The 20,812-nt window shown below is 40.8% G+C and overlaps 1 protein-coding gene across 1 annotated transcript; it reads left to right on the top strand.

The window, feature by feature from the left end:
- Window positions 1-1,321: 1,321 nt before the first annotated feature.
- MTPN (myotrophin) lies at window positions 1,322-19,899 on the top strand. The gene is made up of 4 exons (XM_083700994.1): window positions 1,322-1,977; window positions 9,933-10,046; window positions 11,404-11,487; window positions 16,975-19,899. The coding sequence occupies exons 1-4, from the start codon at window positions 1,681-1,683 to the stop codon at window positions 17,059-17,061; spliced, it is 582 nt and encodes a 193-aa protein (XP_083557120.1). The 5' UTR covers window positions 1,322-1,680; the 3' UTR covers window positions 17,062-19,899.
- The last annotated feature ends 913 nt before the right edge of the window (window positions 19,900-20,812 follow it).

Raw genomic sequence — 20,812 nt, 5'->3', positions numbered from 1 at the left:
TATGCAATATATAAATTTATAAATAAGCAATGTACTTGAAGGCTTCTGTGAGCAGAGGCTGTCCTGTCCAATGGTAACAAATGTACTACATGCACACAATAAATTATAGCAACATTATCAACTGACTCATGTGCCTCCTCCCTCTCCAACCCTTATTCCTTTTGTGTCATGCCTGTTAAGACTGTAACCTTTTTTTGTTTGGTACTGACCTGTTAAGATACAGGGAGCCTGTTTGGATGAAAAGTGGGATCCTGTTGATTTCAATGAGACTTAAACCCAAGTAAGTGAACACACAAATTATTTTATTAGGTATTATCTTACCTTTCCTCCAACAAGCTGGCAATGGCATACATCCTGCTCCCTATTTTATCCTCTCAATAATCCATTGAGGTACGGTAGGCTAAGCTGAAAGATGCTGATTGGTGCAAGGTCACCTAGTGAGCTTCATGCCTGAGTGGGTATTTGAACCCTGGACTTGAAAAATATTTGCTGACTGCCCTTCATGAGGAAAAAAAAATCAGACAAAGCCTGAATAAGAACTAATTCATGCAAAACACAGGTACAATTTAAAATCAGCCAAAAAAGGAGAGATAAAAACAAATCAAAGCCCAAACAACAAAAGAGTAAACCAGAACCAACAGCAATCTTCCCCAAATGGAAAATGTTAAAATGCCTGGGAGAACAGAGGGATCTCTACCTGGTGCCAACTGTGTCTTCTTAGTCGGAAATACTCAGGCAAAAGAAGAAACTAAATGCACCTCTACTAAAGAGGGTAACAGGAGCAGAAATGTTAAGAAAATATTCCCACCTCCTTTTTTCCTTGAAGTTTTGGCATTTGTTCTACGATCTCAAGAGCTATAAATTCAAGAGCTTGATTACCCATCAGCAGCCTTGTATAGGATTGTCCTGTCACAGCATGTCTACTCAAAAGTCTGTCCCACTGAGTGTCAAAGGAGTACGGCTGTAATCCTAACCCCACTTTCCCGAGAGTAAACCCCATTGAACTCAACAGGCCCTACTTCTGAGCAGGTATCGTTAGGACTGAGCTACTGGCGTGTACAGGGTTGCAGCCTAAAGCGGCACTTACCTGAGAGTAAGCCTTGCTGAACTCAATGGGACCTAGTTCTAAGTAGGACGTGCACGTATACTTAGGGGAGCAAGCCCCGTTGAAATCTGGGGGGTGTTACTTCAGAGTAAACCCTGAGAGCATCGAGCTGCTTTCGAGACCTTAAATTATTGGTAAATCGGAACCACCCATCACAGACAAAACCATCTACGCATGCGCGAACATGAAAATTACCCAAGATTTAGCCGGTTTAAATTTGAACGAGCTAACCTGGAGGGATTAAGACGCATGCGGGCTGCTTTTTTTTTTTTAATCCGCCGGTCCATTCTCGTTTCCATGAGCGACTTGGACGCTCCTCCTTGCGCATGCTCCGCAGCCCGTCCCTTCCTTACGGCGCAGAAGGCAGAGGGAAAAAAGGCGGCTAAAGCGGCTGAGGACCGGATACCGCCCCCACTGCGCATGCGCGCTTCCGCGGGCTTGTCTCACTTTTCTTTTTTCTGTGGGGGCGGGGCGAGCGAGAGCGGTGTGAGGAGAGATGCGAAAGAGTTTTTTTTTGTTGTTATTGTTATTTTAAAAGCACACTTCGTTTAAAGTATAAACTACTCGAAACGTTAATGGCGGACGCGAAGTTTCCCCCTCGTCCGGCCTCTCCGCGAGCGCCGTTGGCGTGGCAACGGCCGTCACCGCCGCGAGAGGCAGCAGCCCAACCGCCGCCACCAACGCCGCGCCCGCTTCCGGTCCAGCCCCGCCCATCTCCTCCTCTTCCTCTTCCCCCGCCCCTCGTCGCGCGAACGCTGCCAGGCCCTCTCGCCGTGTCCCCTGTCAGGGCGGCAGCCGCTATGTCCGACAAGGAGTTCATGTGGGCCCTCAAGAACGGAGACCTGGACGAGGTGAAGGACTACGTGGCCAAGGTAAGGCCGCCGGGGGCGGGGAGGCAGGCAGGGAGGGCGGGAGAGCCTGCGCGCCGCTTCCTGGCCTTGAGGCGGGGCTCCCCCTTCTTCCTCCCAGGACCCGCCGTCATCTGCTTCGCAAAACTAAAGGTGCTGGGGCTCAGGCCCGAGCTCTTCCCCTGCTACTTTCTGGAGACTGTGTGTGTGTTGTGTGTGTGTGTCGGTGTCGCAATCCACACATGCTCAGGGGTGCTCTTGCCTCACTCCAGGGCACCGGAAATGATTTGGATGGTGGGTCACCCCCTCCCCGCTCGCCCCCCTTCGTCGTGGAGCTGCATCTTTCTTGACGCCGTGATGGAAGCTGAAGGGAAGGCTTTGCCTCTTCCTCCTGTTAGAGGCCTAGTCTCCGCCCACCCTTATGCTTGAGCTTGCTTGTGGAGAGCGTGCTATCGTCCCTCGTCAGTTTTATAGAGGTTCGAGCATCCTCCCTCTTTCCCCAGATCGCTCTTTCTGAACCCTTTCCCCCCCTAAAGGGTTAGAGGGCAGAATTGCCCCACTCCAAAATTATATTGGGTGAATTGTATGCTGCAAACGTAAAGCCACACCCTTTCTTCAATGTGTGGTCCTTACCTGCTGTATCTGTACTTGTATTTTATTTTATTTTATTTAGCAGGGAAATAAAATATAATATAATCGCTGCATGATAAGTGTGTGAAGGAAATGAGATAGCTGTCTCAACATCCTGCTGGGATTTTAATTGAGCAAATGGTGATGAACTAAAATAGCAATGGAAACATTGAATGGAAGACCTTAGTACCCACTAGGTTTTTATTGAGCCAAAAGTGATAAAATAAAGTAGCACTGGAAAAACTAAGTGGGGAGGATTAGTATTCTTTAGCCAGTCTAGTTGAGAGTGTATAACAAGTTGTGTTAAGAACTAATTAATCCATCGCATAAGAACTGGAGAAGCATGCATGAGATGCACCTTTTGCCATTCAGTTATATATTCTCTCTTATTCAAACTTTTATTAAAAAGTTGGCATGACAGCCTCTTGTGCTGTTCTGTGCAAGGGTGGAAGTAAGAGTTGGTTAGCAAAAGGATTTCATGTTTCTGGTAGCCAAATAAACAAAGAGCTAATCTGCAGAGCCTTCTGCCTCCAGGGCTAGTGGTATAACTGATATCAGAAACAGGGTAGGCAGATTTATAAGAGAGCCAGTTTGGTTTCGTGGTTGGTGTTAAACCAGTGCCTGAGAGACCAGGGTTCAAATCATTGCTCAGCCATGAAACTAAGTGAGTGACGCTGGTAAGTCACAGTCTCTTAGCCTAGCCTGCCTCACAGGGTTGTTGTGAGGATAAAATGGAGGTAACGAGAACCATGTATACCAAATTGAGCTTCTTGGAGTAAAGATGGGATAGAAATGGTGGCTTTCAACTACCAAAGCCTGGCTGTAAAATTGGGTGTTCTTGGACAAGGTGCAGTTTCCTGGAAATGGAAGACAGTGGAGTTTGGGTATAAGTTGGGTCGAAAAAAGATGTTAGGGCAATTTCACATTTAATCATGTAGAAAGAAGTGAGAACACTGAAGCCCACTGGGGCTCTTGTGTTCAGGCATGTTTGCAGCTAAGGCTACTTAAAGGTAAAGGGACCCCTGACCATTAGGTCCAGTCATGACCGACTCTGGGGTTGCGGCGCTCATCTCGCTTTATTGGCCGAGGGAGCCGGCATACAGCTTCTGGGTCATGTAGCCAGCATGACTAAGCCGCTTCTGGTGAACCAGAGCAGCGCACGGAAACGCTGTTTACCTTCCCGCTTGAGTGGTACCGATTTATCTACTTGCACTTTGACGTTCTTTTGAACTGCTAGGTTGGCAGGAGCAGGGACCAAGCAACGGGAGCTCACCCCGTCGCGGGGATTCGAACCGCCAATCTTCTGATCGGCAAGTCCTAGGCTCTGTGGTTTAACCCACAGCGCCAGGAGGAAACCACTTGAGGATAGAAGCTGCAGGCAGGAAAGTTCTGCCCTCCTCATCAGTGTTCCCCTTTTGCTTTTAAATTACATAGACTTGCCCAACTCATTCACTAAATAGTTGGGACACTCCACAATTTAAATCCATGAAACTACTGCCTTCCTGTGTAACAACTTTGGAAAGTACCCAAGTATGGTTGCTTTCAAAGTATGCTGTTTAGCTGGGTAGACCTTTGGTCTGATTAGTGTTGTTGGTTTATATACTATAGAAGTAGGTTATTCTACTTCACAAAAGTCTTATAGGATGAATGGATGTAGGCTTCATAAATCCTGAATGTCGGGGAAGAGGGAAAGTAAGTGTATCTAGAACAAAATCACTTCACCCAGCTTGTAGCTATAGATTTGTGTAGGCTCTGGCAAACAATTTTGAACAAGGTGCCTGCTGTAGACTGATACCTGTACTGAAGAATACTTGGTGAAGAATTTAGGCAGCCTATGTAGGACATTTGTAAATGATGTACAAATTCCAGGATAGACATATATCACTTTAAAAATTTGATTTGTATACAATATCCTTATTGTGTTAGGGTTTGGTGGTGGTCATGTTAATCAATTTATATATTAACAACACTTCTATTTTTTTAAGGTGCCCTGGGTACTCTATGTAGAAAAGCAGGTATTAAATACTGTACTAAATAACAATAGCAATAGCAATAGCTACAACTGTGGGGTTCTTTCCAGCTTGAAATAGCATGCAAACAGAGAGATGCAGTCATCTACGTTTCCATCCTCCTCCTCTAGGCTAATAAAAGAAAGAAAGCTGCCTTCCCTAGGGTGCAATTAGTAATATGGAATGCGTCTTTGTCTGATCCTATGGTGTATATGGTACAACAGGACATTATAGTGGTGATCATATTTGTGTGAAGTAGTCACAAACATATGTTCAGCCTCTTCTGTTGAGTTCTGAAGGCATGAATCTGCTGGTTCTAGGTTCCATTTTTTGTATTTGAATTGCACAGATGTCTACTTAGCACATTACTTAACATCAGGGATAACTTTCTGACTTAAGAGCTGTTTGACAGTGGAACAGACTGCCTCGGGAGGTTTTTAAACAGGTTTCTAAACAGAGGTTGGATGGCCATCTGTCTTGGATGCTTTAGTTGAAATTCCTTTGGGGTCCCTTCCAACTCTGTGATTCTATGATAAACCTATGTGACAAGAGATGCTAATCAGCTTGCCATGCATGTACAATTGACTGCAGTTAGGCACAAATACTTTAAACACGTGAATGGGCTTATAATGGGGTTTGATTTGACAGGTCTTGATTCATAATAAATTAATCAATAGTCAGACTTCATCTTGAGTACTGTTTCGAATTCCTCGGTGCTGCACTATCAGAAGAATGTGAACAAGTTCAAACAAGGTTCAGAGGAGAGCAACAAAGATGGTCACTGGTATGAAAAACAAGTGAAGAAAGTTTCAAGGAACCAGGTTTGTTGAGCTTGAAGAGGAGAAGAAGTTTAAGAAGGGGCACTTTTCAAATATTTGGAACGCTGTTGTGTAGAAAGGGACAAAGCCTTGTTCTCTGTTGCCTGGAGGCAGTAATGAGTGTAACAGTATGACAATGGAGCCAGTTACCTAGGGTTTTGATGAGCTCCTCCCTGGAATTCTTCAAGCATAGGATGGATAGCCATCTGTTAGGGATGCTCTAGCTCTGGATTCACTGCAACAAATGGGTAGGTCTAGAGCACAACTCAGGTCAAGTAGGATTCTATGAAAACCTATTGCCTGAACTCAATTTTCTCAGTGTGAAAGTCTCATCAGCTCTAATTGAGTCATGAGTATATTCAACTATCCCGATAAATACTGTAGTAGTATCCCTTTGTGTCTTGTAGCCCATGCATTTCTGGTGCTATCTGCTGTACTCAAAGATGTGTTGGACTGCACTACAGTAGATCCTTTCTGTTTCTGCTTGATCTGCGTCAGCTCCTGATAGCAGCCTCTGCTGGTTTCATGTTCAAATTTTTCTAGTGCTCACTTTAAATATTTTTCTTCCAACTGTCCCTTTCTCCTCCACCCCAAACATTATTTCCAGACTTCCTGTTTAGAGACTTTGGTTAGACCAGGGATAGGAAACCTGTGGTCCTTCAGGTGTTGGACTACAACTCCATTCATCCTTGACCATTGGCTATGCTGGCTGGGACAGATGGGACTAGATGTTCAACAATATGTAGAAGGCCACATTTTATATTACGTTTTTGTTAACAAGATTTATATGCTGCTTCATTGTAGCAAAGCCTAAGCAGTTTATAAGAAATATTACCATTATAAATAAAACAGTTAAAAATAGGTAATTCAAACATTTGTTTAAAAAGCAGTTACAATCAGCAGTAAACACATTAACATCTACTTGTCTGAATAGCTTCCCTAAACAAAAATATTTTAAACAGGTGCCAAAAAGAATACAGTGGTACCTCCAGTTATGAACTTAATTCGTTCTGGAGGTCCATTCTTAACTAGAGGCCTCTTGCTGCTGGTGCGCTGCCAGCACACGATTTCCGTTTTCATCCTGGGGCAAAGTTCTCTATTCAAGGTAACTCTTCCAGGTTAGCAGAGTTTGTAACCTGAGGCGTTTATAACTTGAGGTACCATGGTACAATAAAAGAGCCTGATGCCAATTCAATAGACAGGGAGACTTTTGTTTTTGCCTGCTCATATAGCACATCAGCTTCCTTTTTTTCTGGCAGATTTGACAAAGAGATTAAGGGTTGGAGAGTCTGAAGCAAAGAACTGAAAAACTAATTAAAACCAAGGCCCAATTCAGACAACTCTTCTCCCTTCTATTGGGCCTGTACTTGTGTTGGATTAATGTACCTGTTTGCTGTGAACATTTCAGTATCAAAATGATTATATCGTGGTTCTAAGATTCTTGTAATCTGACATACAGAAAGGAGCGCACTGACATACAGAAAGGCTCAACCATGTCGCCAGCTATTCCTGGATGAGATGTTCTTGCTTCCAGAACTAAGGAGGCCTGGTCCAGAGTTCACATTTCCTCATTGGCTGCCTCTCTTGTTTAGAAAGCTAGATGGGGCAGTATACACAACACTTAATCAGTTCTCCCTTGTTTACCACTCACCACAGGAATTTAGCAAATTTGATGTCCTAGATCTTAAATTTGCCTTAAATCAGATAATTTGTCAGTTTCATCAAGGTAACCACAGTTCTTGGGTTGAGTTCTGTTAACTTCCACCAGCGCATTTAATTTTAAACATCGTAACATTCCTCGAGTTTTCGAAGCTTTGAAAAAACTCAAATCTATGTCTTGTATTTCTCTGGGCAAATTTATGCTTCTCACCTGATAATTTAGTTGCTCTTTTCTCTACTTTCTGTGGTTCCTTTTCTTTGACATAAAGAAACAGGAGCAAATAGGTGTTCTAAAAATCAGCCTGCTGTAGATCAGAGTGGGCAATCTTTTTCCTTCTTTCTTTTTCTGTTGAGGCCTGCATTCTTTCGGAAGTAATGTCTTGGGCACATGCCAATTGTGAGAAGGGCTGACTTGAAGGACTGGACTGGGACAGAGCCAAAAGAAGACCCCCCCCCCCCTTCTCTCTCTCTCTCTCTCTCTCTCTCTCTCTTTCTCCTTCCCTCCTGCTTTCTACCCAGCAGGAGAAGATCACTTGCAGAGGACTTTTGAAATTTGTCTTGAGTTCTTTGTGTGATATGAGGACTTTAGATTTATATTTTATAGGGGTTTGTTACTTTGTGTCTTCTCAGTTCCTTTCCGAATAATGTTGGTCTTAAGAAAGCCAAGTTGCTGACTTCTGAGAGCTTGCTGCTTTCATCTTCAAGATCTTTTTCCTAAGTAACTGCAGCCAACCCAGAACCTTTTAGTGTGTGAGAGAATTATTCCACTATCTGATGGTTTACATTCACCGTGAAGAAATATAAGACTTCTGGGATACGTTTTCAGTCTTGAGACACTTCAAAAACTTTAATTGGAATCTAGACTTTCATTTTTACTTCTTCTTGAAGGGATATACTATAAGAATCCTTTTCTTAGAATGAATAAATAGGTTTTCTTATACTGACACATATTTCCCTTAGGTTATGCATTACATGTATGAATAGAGGAGGTAATATTGACCTGAAAAGAGCCTTTAAGTGCTTATTAGTTAGAAGCTGAGAAGAAGGTACATGAAGTGGATTTTTATATTGCTGTTCAGGATAGGAGTTGGTATTATCAGAACAAGAGGTGCATTCAGTGGTCTCAAGTGATTAGGGCATTAGTGCTGATGAGCATTCTGTAACAGTTTGACTGAGTTCGGTATTCAAAGAAATAATCTTTTAGTGTAACAAAAGGGAAATGCAAAAGACAGGCAAAAGCAAAGATAGTTGGCTTGGCTTAATAATCAGAAGGAAAAGCAATGAACATTTTAAATTATAAACTTAGAGTTGCACAATTAAAAGATTTATCACTAAATTTATTCATTGTGCTTTTTAAATGTTCTGATGTCATGGTGCATCAAATGAGTAAAGACAATAAAAATTTAATTCCGTTTTATAATTTGAGATGCAAATGAATGGAGGAATTTAAATGATTAGACTTTATCAAGAGTCTTATTCAGAGCTGGAAGCACAGTATCTATATGGTCTGGAAGCCTTTGAGTTCTAATAAATGAAAGGGACATTCAGCAGTTCTAAAATTCTGAACCAAAAAAGAAAAGTCGCTACTAGTACTTTAGAAATACTGTTGTAGTGCCAGAAGTATTCCAAAAAGTATATTGTGACAGAGTAAATTGCTACATTCTTGGAAACTTCTAATTATTTGAATTAAGGAATTTATTGGGTCATTGAACTTGGGCCATGATACAATCTTTTAAGATGTTTGTGGTGTGTGGATCCAATTTTTATACAGTGCTTGCTATAAGTACTCTATATAACACTTGAAAGTATAACAAACAAAAGACATGGACAGTACAGTGGAACCTCGGGTTAAGAACTTAATTCGTTCCGGAGATCCGTTCTTAACCTGAAGCACCACTTTAGCTAATGGGGCCTCCTACTGCTGCTGCACCGCCAGAGCACGATTTCTGTTCTAATCCTGAAGGAAAGTTATTAACCCAAGGTACTATTTCTGGGTTAGTGGAGTCTGTAACCTGAAGCGTATGTAACCCGAGGTTACATACAAATTCTGTATACAGAATTTGGTAGTAGCTTTTACTCTAATCAAGAAAAACAATAAATACTGTATTGTGGATATTATGTCTGTTAATAGTTGTGTAGAACCTCTAGGTTCAAAATCACTGTACTGTACCAGGGAATACCAGTTGCCTTTATGGACTTCTTGGTTGCTTCACAAAGCATCTTGTGCCCTATGGAAGAAACATGATGTAGAACAGGGGTCAACAAACTATTTCAGCAGGGGGCCGGTCCACTGTCCCTCAGGCCTTGTGGGGGGCCGGACTATACAGTGGTACCTCTGGATGCGAACGGGATATGTTCTGGAGCCCTGTTCACATCCTGAAGTGAACGCAGCCCGTGCATGTGCGGGTCACGATTCGTCATGTCTTCGCATGCCACTGAGATGTCATGCTTCCAAAACATCTACTTCTTAAATAACTTCTAATAGTATTAGTAAGATTTCACTGCTACGTTTATACCACCTGTTGTACATTTATTGGTCCTAATAATGGTGAACCTTCAAGCTATGAACAGATCTAAGTTTGGGAAAGTTAAAGGAGGTGTAGAGGGATGAATGGAACAGTAAAAACAAATTTCTTTGCAACAAACAGTATGGATATAAATTTTTTGACACTCCTGGTTCTTGAAATGAGGCATTGCTTTGCAGACTACCTTCCCCATATTGCTGTAATGTCTTGAACAAGTGTTTTGAGCAAGAGTTTTAAGCAAGTGTTGTCTGCTATGTTTGAGTAATGACCATAGTTAGATCTCAGAGATAAATTTGGTGTAGAATTATATAAAATTATTAACTTTTTTAATTCTGAAGGGTGAAGATGTTAATCGGACACTGGAAGGTGGGAGGAAACCTCTTCACTATGCTGCAGACTGTGGACAGCTTGAGATCCTGGAGTTCCTTCTACTAAAAGGAGCCGATATGAATGTATGTATGTTGATTAAAACTTTGTCTAGTTCTCATTTAGTTCCGTCTTTGACTGATGACAAATGATAGTTTTCTGTGCATTTCAAAACAATGATGTAGAGGCATAGTTGTCCTTGGATGTATGTGCATATTATTATTAGTAGTAGTAGTAGCAGCAGCAGCAGCAGCAATATTTGCTCCACCGTTGCCTCTTGTTCAAACAGGTTTTGCATGTATTTTAAACAATACAAAAACAGACTATTCATTAGAATACCTGACATTCAGAAGACATCTTAAGGCAGCCCTGTTCAGGGAAGTTTTTAACGTGTGATATTTTACTGTATTTTTGGTTTTTATGGAAGCCACCCAGAGTGGCTGGGGAGGCCCAGCCAGATGGGCGGGGTATAAATAATAAATTATTATTATAAATTGTTATAGAAGGGATCATGAGATGCATCCATAAGTAAAATGCCTCTTATGCTACATTCAGCTCTGTGAAAACTAATATGTCTCCAGTCTTCAGTAACTGGCCGATAATTAAAAATAACTAATCTGGTTAATCTGAATGGCTCAGACATTTGAATGATTCAACAGTTCACTACACAATTTGTATGAAGTGAGTTTTTACACTTCCATTTTATTTGATGCAATGCAATTTCTGTCTGGTTCATATTAGACCTATGAGAGGATAAATCTGCTTCATTATTAGTATTCTTGTAAGATAATAGTAGTTGGTATTATCTTAGAAACTTCTGTCTGCAGTAACTGTCTTCTATTCAGGTTAAAGTTTGCCAGTTTTTTAATGTGTTTTGTATACTAAGTTTTTATGTAAATATTTTCACCCCATTCTTCAACTAAAAAATATCCTAGATGAATCAGTAACAAACAGGGCAACATCTACCCTTAGCCTTGCAGTCTAAAAGCCATGAAACAAAAGGGGGAAAGAGTCTTTAGGAAAGAGGAAATCAAGAAAATCCATGCCCAAATTCTTAAATGTATGAAGTTCCTATGATGACTAGCTGAGATGAAACACTTCAGGGAGAATAGGAGACTAAAGGAGCTACTCTTTTGGAATGGCCTTGCCTACCATCCTTCCCCCTGCTGTAGCCTGATGTAATTCCATTTGGTAACCAATTCCAATAATTAACAGCATTTATAAACCATTTCAGGAAAACTAGGAACATGCTTTTGCAGAAGTAAAGTGTAGGTCTGGACTTGCTTTCATTTAGCAACATTGCAGCTGGCTAAATTTGTGCTGTGTACAACAGTACCCTTCTTGGCAGATACCCACCTGCCAAGAATGTGATATCTGAGCATTATTAGATATAGTATATTGTAGATGGAATTTATTGTGTAACTTCATTTCTCTTTCTTACAGGCTCCAGACAAACACAATATCACTCCACTCCTTTCAGCAGTTTATGAAGGCCATGTGTCTTGTGTGAAGTTACTCCTGTCAAAGGTAAGAAGCAGAGACCTGCCTGGTGGTATGTTAATCATTCAGCAACTTAACAAATTCCACACTGCCTTCAAGCATTTCATCATTATTATTTTTTTAAAAAAGCCTAATATTCATTGGGTGGAATCCAGCTAAGTCATGCTGGGAGTAGACACACTGAAATAAATGGACTTACTTTGGTTATGACTTAGCAGGTGAGAGGTAACGATGCTTAACCTTTCTTGTGTCTGCTATTTCTTCCCTGCAATTTTCTCCTCTCTGTTAAGTTGCTTATTGATCTCAGTGGCTCTTTCATATTACTTGTGGTTCGAGGCCAAGGAGGGGCTGGCACCGCAGCATATAGGCTGCTGTACACGCCCCCTTGGAGACACCTGGTTGGGTGCCTGCCAATGGGCATGGGCGCCAGCCAGGTGAGTGGAAGGCAGGGAGCTAACGCCCCCTGCTAGAGGTGGAACTCAGGTTCCCGCCCACAACCACTCCCCTCTCCTCCAGGAGGAGAGTCTTTAGGAAATAGTATTACCCAGTGGGCACTATAGAAAAATGGAAATCCGCGCCCATAGGCTTACAATATTAAAATAGACAAGAGACAGAAGAAGAGAAGCTAAGGACAAGGCTTTTAACATAACTTGGGGAAAACTAAGCATACAGTCAACAGCGTCTTCCTTTTTGCTATGATTTAGTCTTGAAAGTCCCCTATCTTCTGAGCTGTTCTGATGTTATAGAATGCTAAATGCAACTGCAGTGAGAAGGATAGTCAGATTCAATGTGACTACAAAGTAGAGGCTAGTCCAGCAAGGAGAGAAACTTCCTACAGGAAGTTTTAGAAGAGCCACATATTTAGTAGATAACAGCTTGTTCTAAGTGAGAGCTTGTCACACCATTGTACTGCACAGAACAGATGAATCTTCTTGGTGACTGGCTCTTCATGGTTTCTTTCCCAATGAAATTACATAGATGAAGATGCTGGTGAGTCAGCCTTCAGCCTCCTACATACAAAGGATGTGCTCTGTTACAAAGTTTGGGCTATATGTTTTCTAGCACACTGGATAGACAATCTGGAATGTGGCCGAATTTGGCTGAAACCATTTCACAGACCACACACTTCACCTCTGGTCAGAATCAGAACACTGCTTTGGAAAATCTGAAACTTGGTGCCCCCAGTGACTATAATGGGGAAATCAACAAATAGCTATAGTTCTGCTCTCTGACATAATGAGATAAAACTTGTAGACATAATAGTCTCTTCTATAGGACCAAATTTTCCATATTTCACACTGACAGGTGTAATGAGGAGTTGTGTTGGGCAGCCTGACAGTTTAAGGGGAACTTAAAAAGAGATTTGCTTCCTCCGTGTGGTTTTGTGGGCAATTGGTATGAAAACGGCTACATGATATGACAGAGACGCCTCTAGTTACGTAAGCTGTAAGATTCAAGAAGAATAAGTACAGGGACTAGAAATTATGATAAATGGAGGGGAGGATACTTTTGGGGGTTCAGTTAGCACCAAAGTTTTTCAAAAGCTTTATCTTTGATGGGATGAATAGATGGTACTTTCTGAGATGGTACTTTCTGAATATCTATGTCAAAGTGCCTTCTACATTGTCATGCATACTATACAATACAGACCAATGTGGGGTGTGTTTTGTTTTTTGAAAGAATTCTCTCCCTTCAGTGGTTTTGTATGCAATTTACCGTGTTCTGGGAAGGGAGGTGGAGGAGAGGAGAGCCATGGTGAGGCACAACACACACACACAAAAAAAGTGTGGTGCAAACTATATAACCCTACCTGCTTGTAAAGCCCCCAGAGATCCACCAACACCCTTTTCTTTCAGGCAAAGAGGGTGCATGTGTGTGTACTCTTTTCTCTGTTTCAGAAGTTGGAAGCCCAGATCTCATGACTGGCTCTATAGTAAGAGCATCTGTGCATCTAAAGCTCTTCTGCACACATCCCTCCCCATATTATTTCAGGAGGGGAGGGGAGTATCCTCCTTTTGGAGGGGATGGGAGCCCTGCTCATCACATTGCATTTTCATTATAAGCAGTGACAAAGGAGGCAGCAGAGGTGGCAAGGGTAGCTATCTCCCAGCACCTCCACAAACTCTGGTACCTATATCTTGTTACCCATCATAAGCTTCTGGCAGGCTTATGATGGTTCCAGAAAATGGTGCCTTGCCCTCCTTGTGTCAGCAGCCAGGGAGAAAGCACAGGGAGAGCTTGACTCAAGTTATGGGGACTCAGTGGGACTTCATGTTCCTGTCTGCCTTGGAGACTGGGTGTGAACCATGAATTATTGGTGCTTCTCAGTCCATTATTTGAAGCCTTCAGTACTGCTGGTACTTGACACACAGTCACAAAAAGCAGTGGAAAAACACTGGAAGACTTTCTGATAAGTTCCACGTTGGGTACTGACGGGAAGTTAAAAAAAAGAGCCCTGTAAAATCCTCTGGTTGAGAGCTACAGCTGTCATTCACAAAAGTACACCCCCACTTCCCTGGTATTTTCTTTATAGGGAGAGCATCTAGGGGTACGAGAGTACGAATTTTCAGTGTTTGCATTTGAATAGGTTCTGAAATGTTGGAAACAGACAGAGTTGCCTTGGAACAGTTCAGAAGGAAATTGCTTTGCTTTGGCTGACACCCAAATATATGAAATGTCCCACTTTGGTTCTGGATTTTGGATTTGTCTGAATCAAATGCACACACCCCTAGTATTTGGTTGACTTTAACATTCTCAAACTAAGGAAAATAAAGCCAAATTATTCTGAGAGCTTTTCCCCTTTGGAGGTTGTATATGTGTTGATAGGACACATACCATCTCATGATAACAAAATACTGTGGTTCTCTTGAGTTAATATTGTGTGTGTTTACTTGCTGTTTGTCTGAAAAATATAGAGAGATCTTGCTAGGATTCACTCATACTAAAACTTCAAGCCAGCAGAAGTAGGTTATGAATTGTATTCTTTGTCCTTAAAGTACTTGTGGAGTCAGAAGTCTGTAGATTCATCTTTTGACTTTAAAATAAAGGCTTGGAAGCTAGTTAGTGTCACTTTGTGCTTTTTCAACTCTGGTACTGAGTATATGGGAAGGGTATAAAAGAACAAAGGGAAAATTTGGAGAAGACCTTCAAGGTTATTTTTTTGTCAATGCCAGTAGTTTCTGCCTTTGATTCAGAAAGTATATTTGATCACATCAGTATGAGTTTGCTCTGTCACAAATGAGTTGATAGTGTGGATTACTTTTAAAAAAATGAAGAAAAAGCAAAGCAATTACAATGTTTAGATCTCAGTGGATCCTGGATCACTGAAATGTGGCGGTGGCTTGCTGTGTTAAAACTCCCCTCACCTGCTGATCACTTCCATAAGTTTGCTGCCAAATGTTTTGTTGCTTTAGATCGACCTGCCTTGATTACCCTACACTGAATTGATGGCATCGGTGCATATACATGATTGTATTTCTCCCCCATTTTAACAATCTTTTTAGTCCTATAGTTGAAACATTGTTTGTATTTGAGATTTATTTATTTTTAAGTACTGTTGGTTTTCTTTCTATACTTTTCCTTGTATCTTGACAAAACCTCTTGAGTTTCTAGTTTGAGTAGGAAACATTCCTCAACCCTTTACCCAAAAAGCAAGACACATTATTTCAATCTGCAGGCTGGTTAAAAAGAAATTAAATCTATACCAGCTTCATAATGCAACATAGATGTTTACTAATCTTGTGGAACATTAAGACCCCTGTAGGGTCTTCAGTAAAAAAAACAATTGTTCCTTAATTTTCCCCCTTTCTGCAAGTAGTACAGGAGCACTCAAGCCAAACGTCATTTCTTGCCCCCTTCCCCTTTTGTGTTCTTTTCTCATGCCATTTTCCTCAAATGTACTCCAAATAATGTGGAGACTGACATGCTCAAATTGATTTATTATTTTACCTCAAACTAAGGTTTACTTGGAAAATTTTCGAGTGTGGCGATTTCAAGTGAATGAGTGTTCCCAGACATAGCTGACATACTAATCATAGTGATTGGCTATAGTCTATTACAGCCTTGACTTTGACAGAGTGGAGTCATTAAGTATCTTTGGGCCATACTTCTGTGCTTGTGGTACTTCAGACCCACCTGACATCTTCTTGAAAAGACAGACAAACCCGTGGAAAGTTGACAGTCTAACTTGAAGGAGTAGATCAACCTTTCTTCTAGGCCAAAATCTGCAATAATTAAAGTGCTTTTAACTACCACATTTACTCGAATGTAATACCTTTTTTGACCAAATTACGTTGCGAAAATTAAGGTGTTCATTAGATTCGATGGCACTTTTACATTCAGCAGCAAATACTTCATTTGGTTTCAAGGTTCTGAAAATTGAGGTGTGTGTGAGATTCACTGGTGTATTAGACTCGAAATATGGTAGGTTTTTAACTAGACAGAGTTTCAATCATTTTATCTCTGAAATGACTGCATCTAGGAATAGTAACTGTTGTAGAGTGTAACCTTTTCCAACATTTTGTAGAGGTGCATGTGGGTGTGGAGGAAATGCTCTGCAAGTCTGATATTTATATTCCACTGTACGCCTACATATATGTATGCCTACATGTATATATATACCTGTATGCCTATATATAAAGCTCCAGAAGGTTACTTGTTGGCATACAGGTCAATGTCATCTAGAGTTCTTTAATTTCCTTTTCCTTCAAAAGTTGCAACACTTGGGACCAGATTCAACTAAATTGTTGCACTAGCAGGAACCACCACGAGTCCTGCTAATACAACAGGGCTACCCATCCTCCTCCTCTCACCCAAAACTACTGGGGGGGGGAGGTGTCAGGGGGGGAAACCCCAGACCACCACGTGTGGGGAAGAGAGAGAAGAGCAGTACGTCAGGCAAGCAGAAATGTTTGCACTGACAGAACATTCCCTTTGAATTCCACCCTGGAGCTGTGAGAGGTATTTAGCAGAATGGATCCCAGGCCACTAAAGGTGTATGGTAAAACTCCAGTGTATATGCAAAGCCAGTAAAGGCTTTGGAACAGGATTGAGGCTGTGGCTGTGGCTCTGTATCAGAAAAGGAGTCAAGTAGGCAAGGTTTGGGAACCATGGTTTCACCTGGATTTAATTGGCATTTTGTCTTAAGATAACTAGAACTGAGTCTTTTGATTGAAAACTTAAATGTATATTAATACTTTGAAAATACTATTATTCAAGTGGGCCCAAGAAGCTGAGGTGTCTTCATGGGAGCATGAAGCTTTCTATAACTTAAATGTGCTATTTGGATTGTGAGATTACTTAAAGCCTGTCTTTTTAATGGTGAATGAATTGAAAATGATCTCTCTTGTTTAACGTACACACCCTAGTCAAGCCAATGTGACTCTAGTTGAAGAAATTATATAGACTGTAAAGTAAGAAAACAAACGTACCAGGACCCTCTCACGAGAAACTGCTTCTGGTACATGTAATTCCACCTTTTCTCTAAAAGTGACAGCTCTTCTCATCTCTTTACAGGGTGCTGATAAGACTGTGAGAGGGCCAGATGGTCTAACTGCCTTTGAAGCCACTGACAATCAGGCAATCAAAGCTCTTCTCCAGTGACGGATGGACTGAGATCTAATGTCTCTCCTGTGGCCTCACACTGCTGCCTGTCTGTCACTCTTTGTATCTTCCAGCTTCTTCAGCTAAATATTGGGGAGGGAGGAAAAAAAATCACAGTAAATCAGACTAGTTAGGTACCTCTATCAAAAAGACAACCTGCTTGGAGAAAGTAGAAATCCATATAATTGGTTTCTCCTTAGGACTTTGTTCAGGGTACAATTTTCCCCCCATTTCTAGCAAAATTGAACCTCTGCTGGAGAAGGGGAGAAGAAAGGAGTCTGAAATTTAGTCTGCAAACTTTCCTTGTTCTTCTAAGACTTGCTGGAAGTTTGTCAGACAGAAGCTCCATCCCTGTACTTTCTAACTTGTAAAGGCAGTAGCAGCCCTGTGCTGCTGTGCTGTCATCTCCCAGTCAAGGCACTGGGATAACTGTATCCCTGTGCCTTACGTAGGTTGGGCAATGCTGAAGGCTTTGGTTTATCATTCCCCGGTATTTAACAGTTGGATGCCACACTAATTTTGGCTGCCTATTTTAACATGGAATATACAGTGATAGCAGGAATGCATCTCAAAATGGGGTGCCAAGGGATGATCAAAATCGTGTGGGGTTTTTTCCACCATCCAAACATTTTGTGAAGAACCAGCCAGATGATAGACAGTGCTTAGTTCTGGGTAAGAGTTGCTCTTCAAAGACTTCCAGTTGGAACTTCCTCACCCCAGCACATCATAATATTAACTGGAAGAAAGTGACAGCTCCAGACCTATTGGTGCTAGAGGATGATGACTTTGCCCTTCAAGATTTAGACTCAAAGTATCTTAATTACTAAAGAAGGAATGGCTCTCAGTTTAAGTTAATTTCATTCTTTTAAAGAAGGCAGGAGCTTCCTTTGCCCTAGTTTCATCCTCAACACATTGATCTTGTAAAATGCATATGTCTCTGAAATAAGATTTGAGTCACTGCTATGGCATTGTCTATGAAAAATGTAATTTGACAGATTAAATAGTCATGTTTCCAAAGGAAACCCTGCCTTTATTGCTGCCCAATAAAGGATGCTTATTTCTATGTGACATTTCACAAATACTCAAGATGACATTTTTAAAGAACATTCAGGCATAAGGTTTTGTAATATGCTAATGTGTTGATTAGAAGATGCTGGGGCAAATAGCACTTGGATATTCTTCCTCAGAAACTATGGATAAATTTTGTATCATGTTAAAAATTTCCCACTGAGGCTTCTACTGACTTTGCATCAAGATGTGCAATACAATGTCTTCATTGTCATCCAGGTAACTGGCGTGTGCTTTTGTATACACATTTCATAGTATTGAATGTACCTTTTTCAATTTTGAAAGCATTTCATTTAAATGAGAAAACCCTCTGTATACCCTAGTAAAACAGAATTAGGAATACGGCCTCTATAGACAATGCAAAATTGCAGGCTAGCATTACATCTTAAATTGCCATTTATTTGTCCCTTATGAGCACTGATACCACCCCCAACATTCAAATATTCAGCAGCAAAGGGGGAAAGAAACTAGATTCTTTAAAGGCTTTGTTAAAAGTAGAACCATGTTAATCTGGTTTTGTTTTTTGTTTTTTTGTATTGGTGCAGGAATGTGATATAGAAATAGCAAGCTTTGCATGCAGAGTCTGTGTAGTCACATGTTCACCTTCCTATGCAACACGAAAGGCGTTGCTTATGAAGATGCTAATTCAGTAAATTAACATGTTCAGATTAATTTTAAATCAAACGTTCTTAGTCATAGTAAGCATGATCCACTTAATATCTCCTGAAGTCAAATGAAAGATCTGATGGATCAAGTGAAGGAGAAATTGAAATTGTGCTTCATGACTGGCTATTTCATAACCCTGTGTCCATTCGCCTTCAATCCTCCTTAGATAGTATTAGATCACTTTGAGCCTCTTTCGTGCAGTTTGTTGCCCAAACATTTGAGGCTCTGCCTGCTTGCCTTTTCTTTAAAAACTATCATGTTGGCGTTTTGCACAGTTCTTTTTTTCTGGCACATCTTTATTTGCAACTAGAGATGGATTCTGATGTGTGGCTGTAATAAAGTATATTCTAGTCACTTGGGTCAGAATATGTAAGTGTTTGCTCTAAGCCAAACTAATGTTTCTGAATTTGCTATGGCATAAAAGGTCCACCCACTGTTTTCTGTCTTAGAAATTAAGAAGTCAAACCCAACTTTAGATCTTTGTGTGAACAGATCATGTGCTATTCATATCATATCCTGCTTTTCAGAAGAAAAATGATGGCTACCAATGTCTCATGCTAGCTCTTAGATAGTGAAAACTCTTGGAGTAAATTCTTTTTCCAGGTAGGAAACTTAAGAGAAGTCAAAGCTAGCACTCTAGAAATCAAATTCTAGCACCAATATCCTTCCTTTCCTTTCAGATTTCAGATTTCAATTTAAAATAATGACTTGCGGTCTTAAAGCTTTCTGCTCCTCTTTGTATAGGCATTGCTTTCTTAACTTAGTTCTTTAATGCAGTACTAAATGGGTTAATTGATGGATAGAAGAAGCTGGTAAGAGTGGAATGTCCTAGTTGAGCAGTTGCAGTGTTGCATGCTAAATCTCAAACTGAACAGTCTTATATTTTATAAATGGGGAAAACAATCACATCTTTCTACCCAATTGATGGAAGAAAAATAGTGCTTTGTGCATTTTGATATTTGACCTTTTTCCACAATGTAACTATTTTGACACAGTTTGGTTTATCATTATCATGGTTCATAGACATTGGATTGCTAAATGATACTGTGTTAAGTTTGTGTTGCAAGAATGAATGGAATAAACTTGAATTGTGCTATAGAAAAATCTGAAGCTTTATCTGCCTCTGTATACTTCCCACGCTGTTCTCCCTCGACTGCCAACCTTATAGAATTATAGCTCTACTATAATCCTCTGCATCTAGCACTTTGCAACTTCATTAAAATCCTTTGTAAAACCCGTTTTGTGTACCCCACTCTTACTCTGATATTAAGGTAGTTAAAATGACAAACCTCATATTTTGGGCAAGGCATATCTTGATTAAGTACTTTGAAGCTCCCAGCTGAAAATTATAATCCTGCTGCCTCTGATTTTATGTTCGATTCTTCTCGCATAGTTAGATGAGGATGCATAACATGTCCCTTAATACACATTACCTAGATCAGCAAACCTACAATTTTGGGGGATGCTCAGAACTCTACATTACAACTCTTAATTTTCTGAAAGAAACATTCCCATATTAGAGGGATGTGTGAATACAGAATACATGCATGCATATGCCTCACTGAAATTGCAATTACTTGATTACCCAATGCCTGGGCAGGTTCAGGCATTCAACCCAGCAATAAATTTATGTTTTTGAAGAGTATGCCTGAGCACTGAGGATTAATGCATCTGGTGTTGAGTTGAGTGTAGTTATTTGCATATATGAATGTATCTGCAATTAACCTGACTCTCTTGTCACACACACCCCACGCAAAAAAAAGAAGAAATTATGGTTTTAGCAAGTGGTGAAGTTAGGCAGTGTTTTTGTTGTAAACCTACTCTAAAAGAAATTCCAGGGCCCAGAGCTCCCTCTCTGGGAAACACACAGGGCTCCTTTTGGTCTGCGAATTATAATAGTTTCTTCATAGTTTTTCCAGTTAAGCTACCATAGCCTCCATCTCTGCAGTGTATAATGATTCACAGCAGGGCCTTTAAAAAGACATGTTGCACTGTGTCCAGTTTTCCTTCTAAATTA

The sequence above is a fragment of the Podarcis gaigeae genome (genome assembly GCF_964106915.1).
Source record: "Podarcis gaigeae genome assembly, chromosome: 10".
NCBI lineage: Eukaryota > Metazoa > Chordata > Lepidosauria > Squamata > Lacertidae > Podarcis > Podarcis gaigeae.
This window is presented reverse-complemented; position numbering and strand designations above follow the sequence as displayed.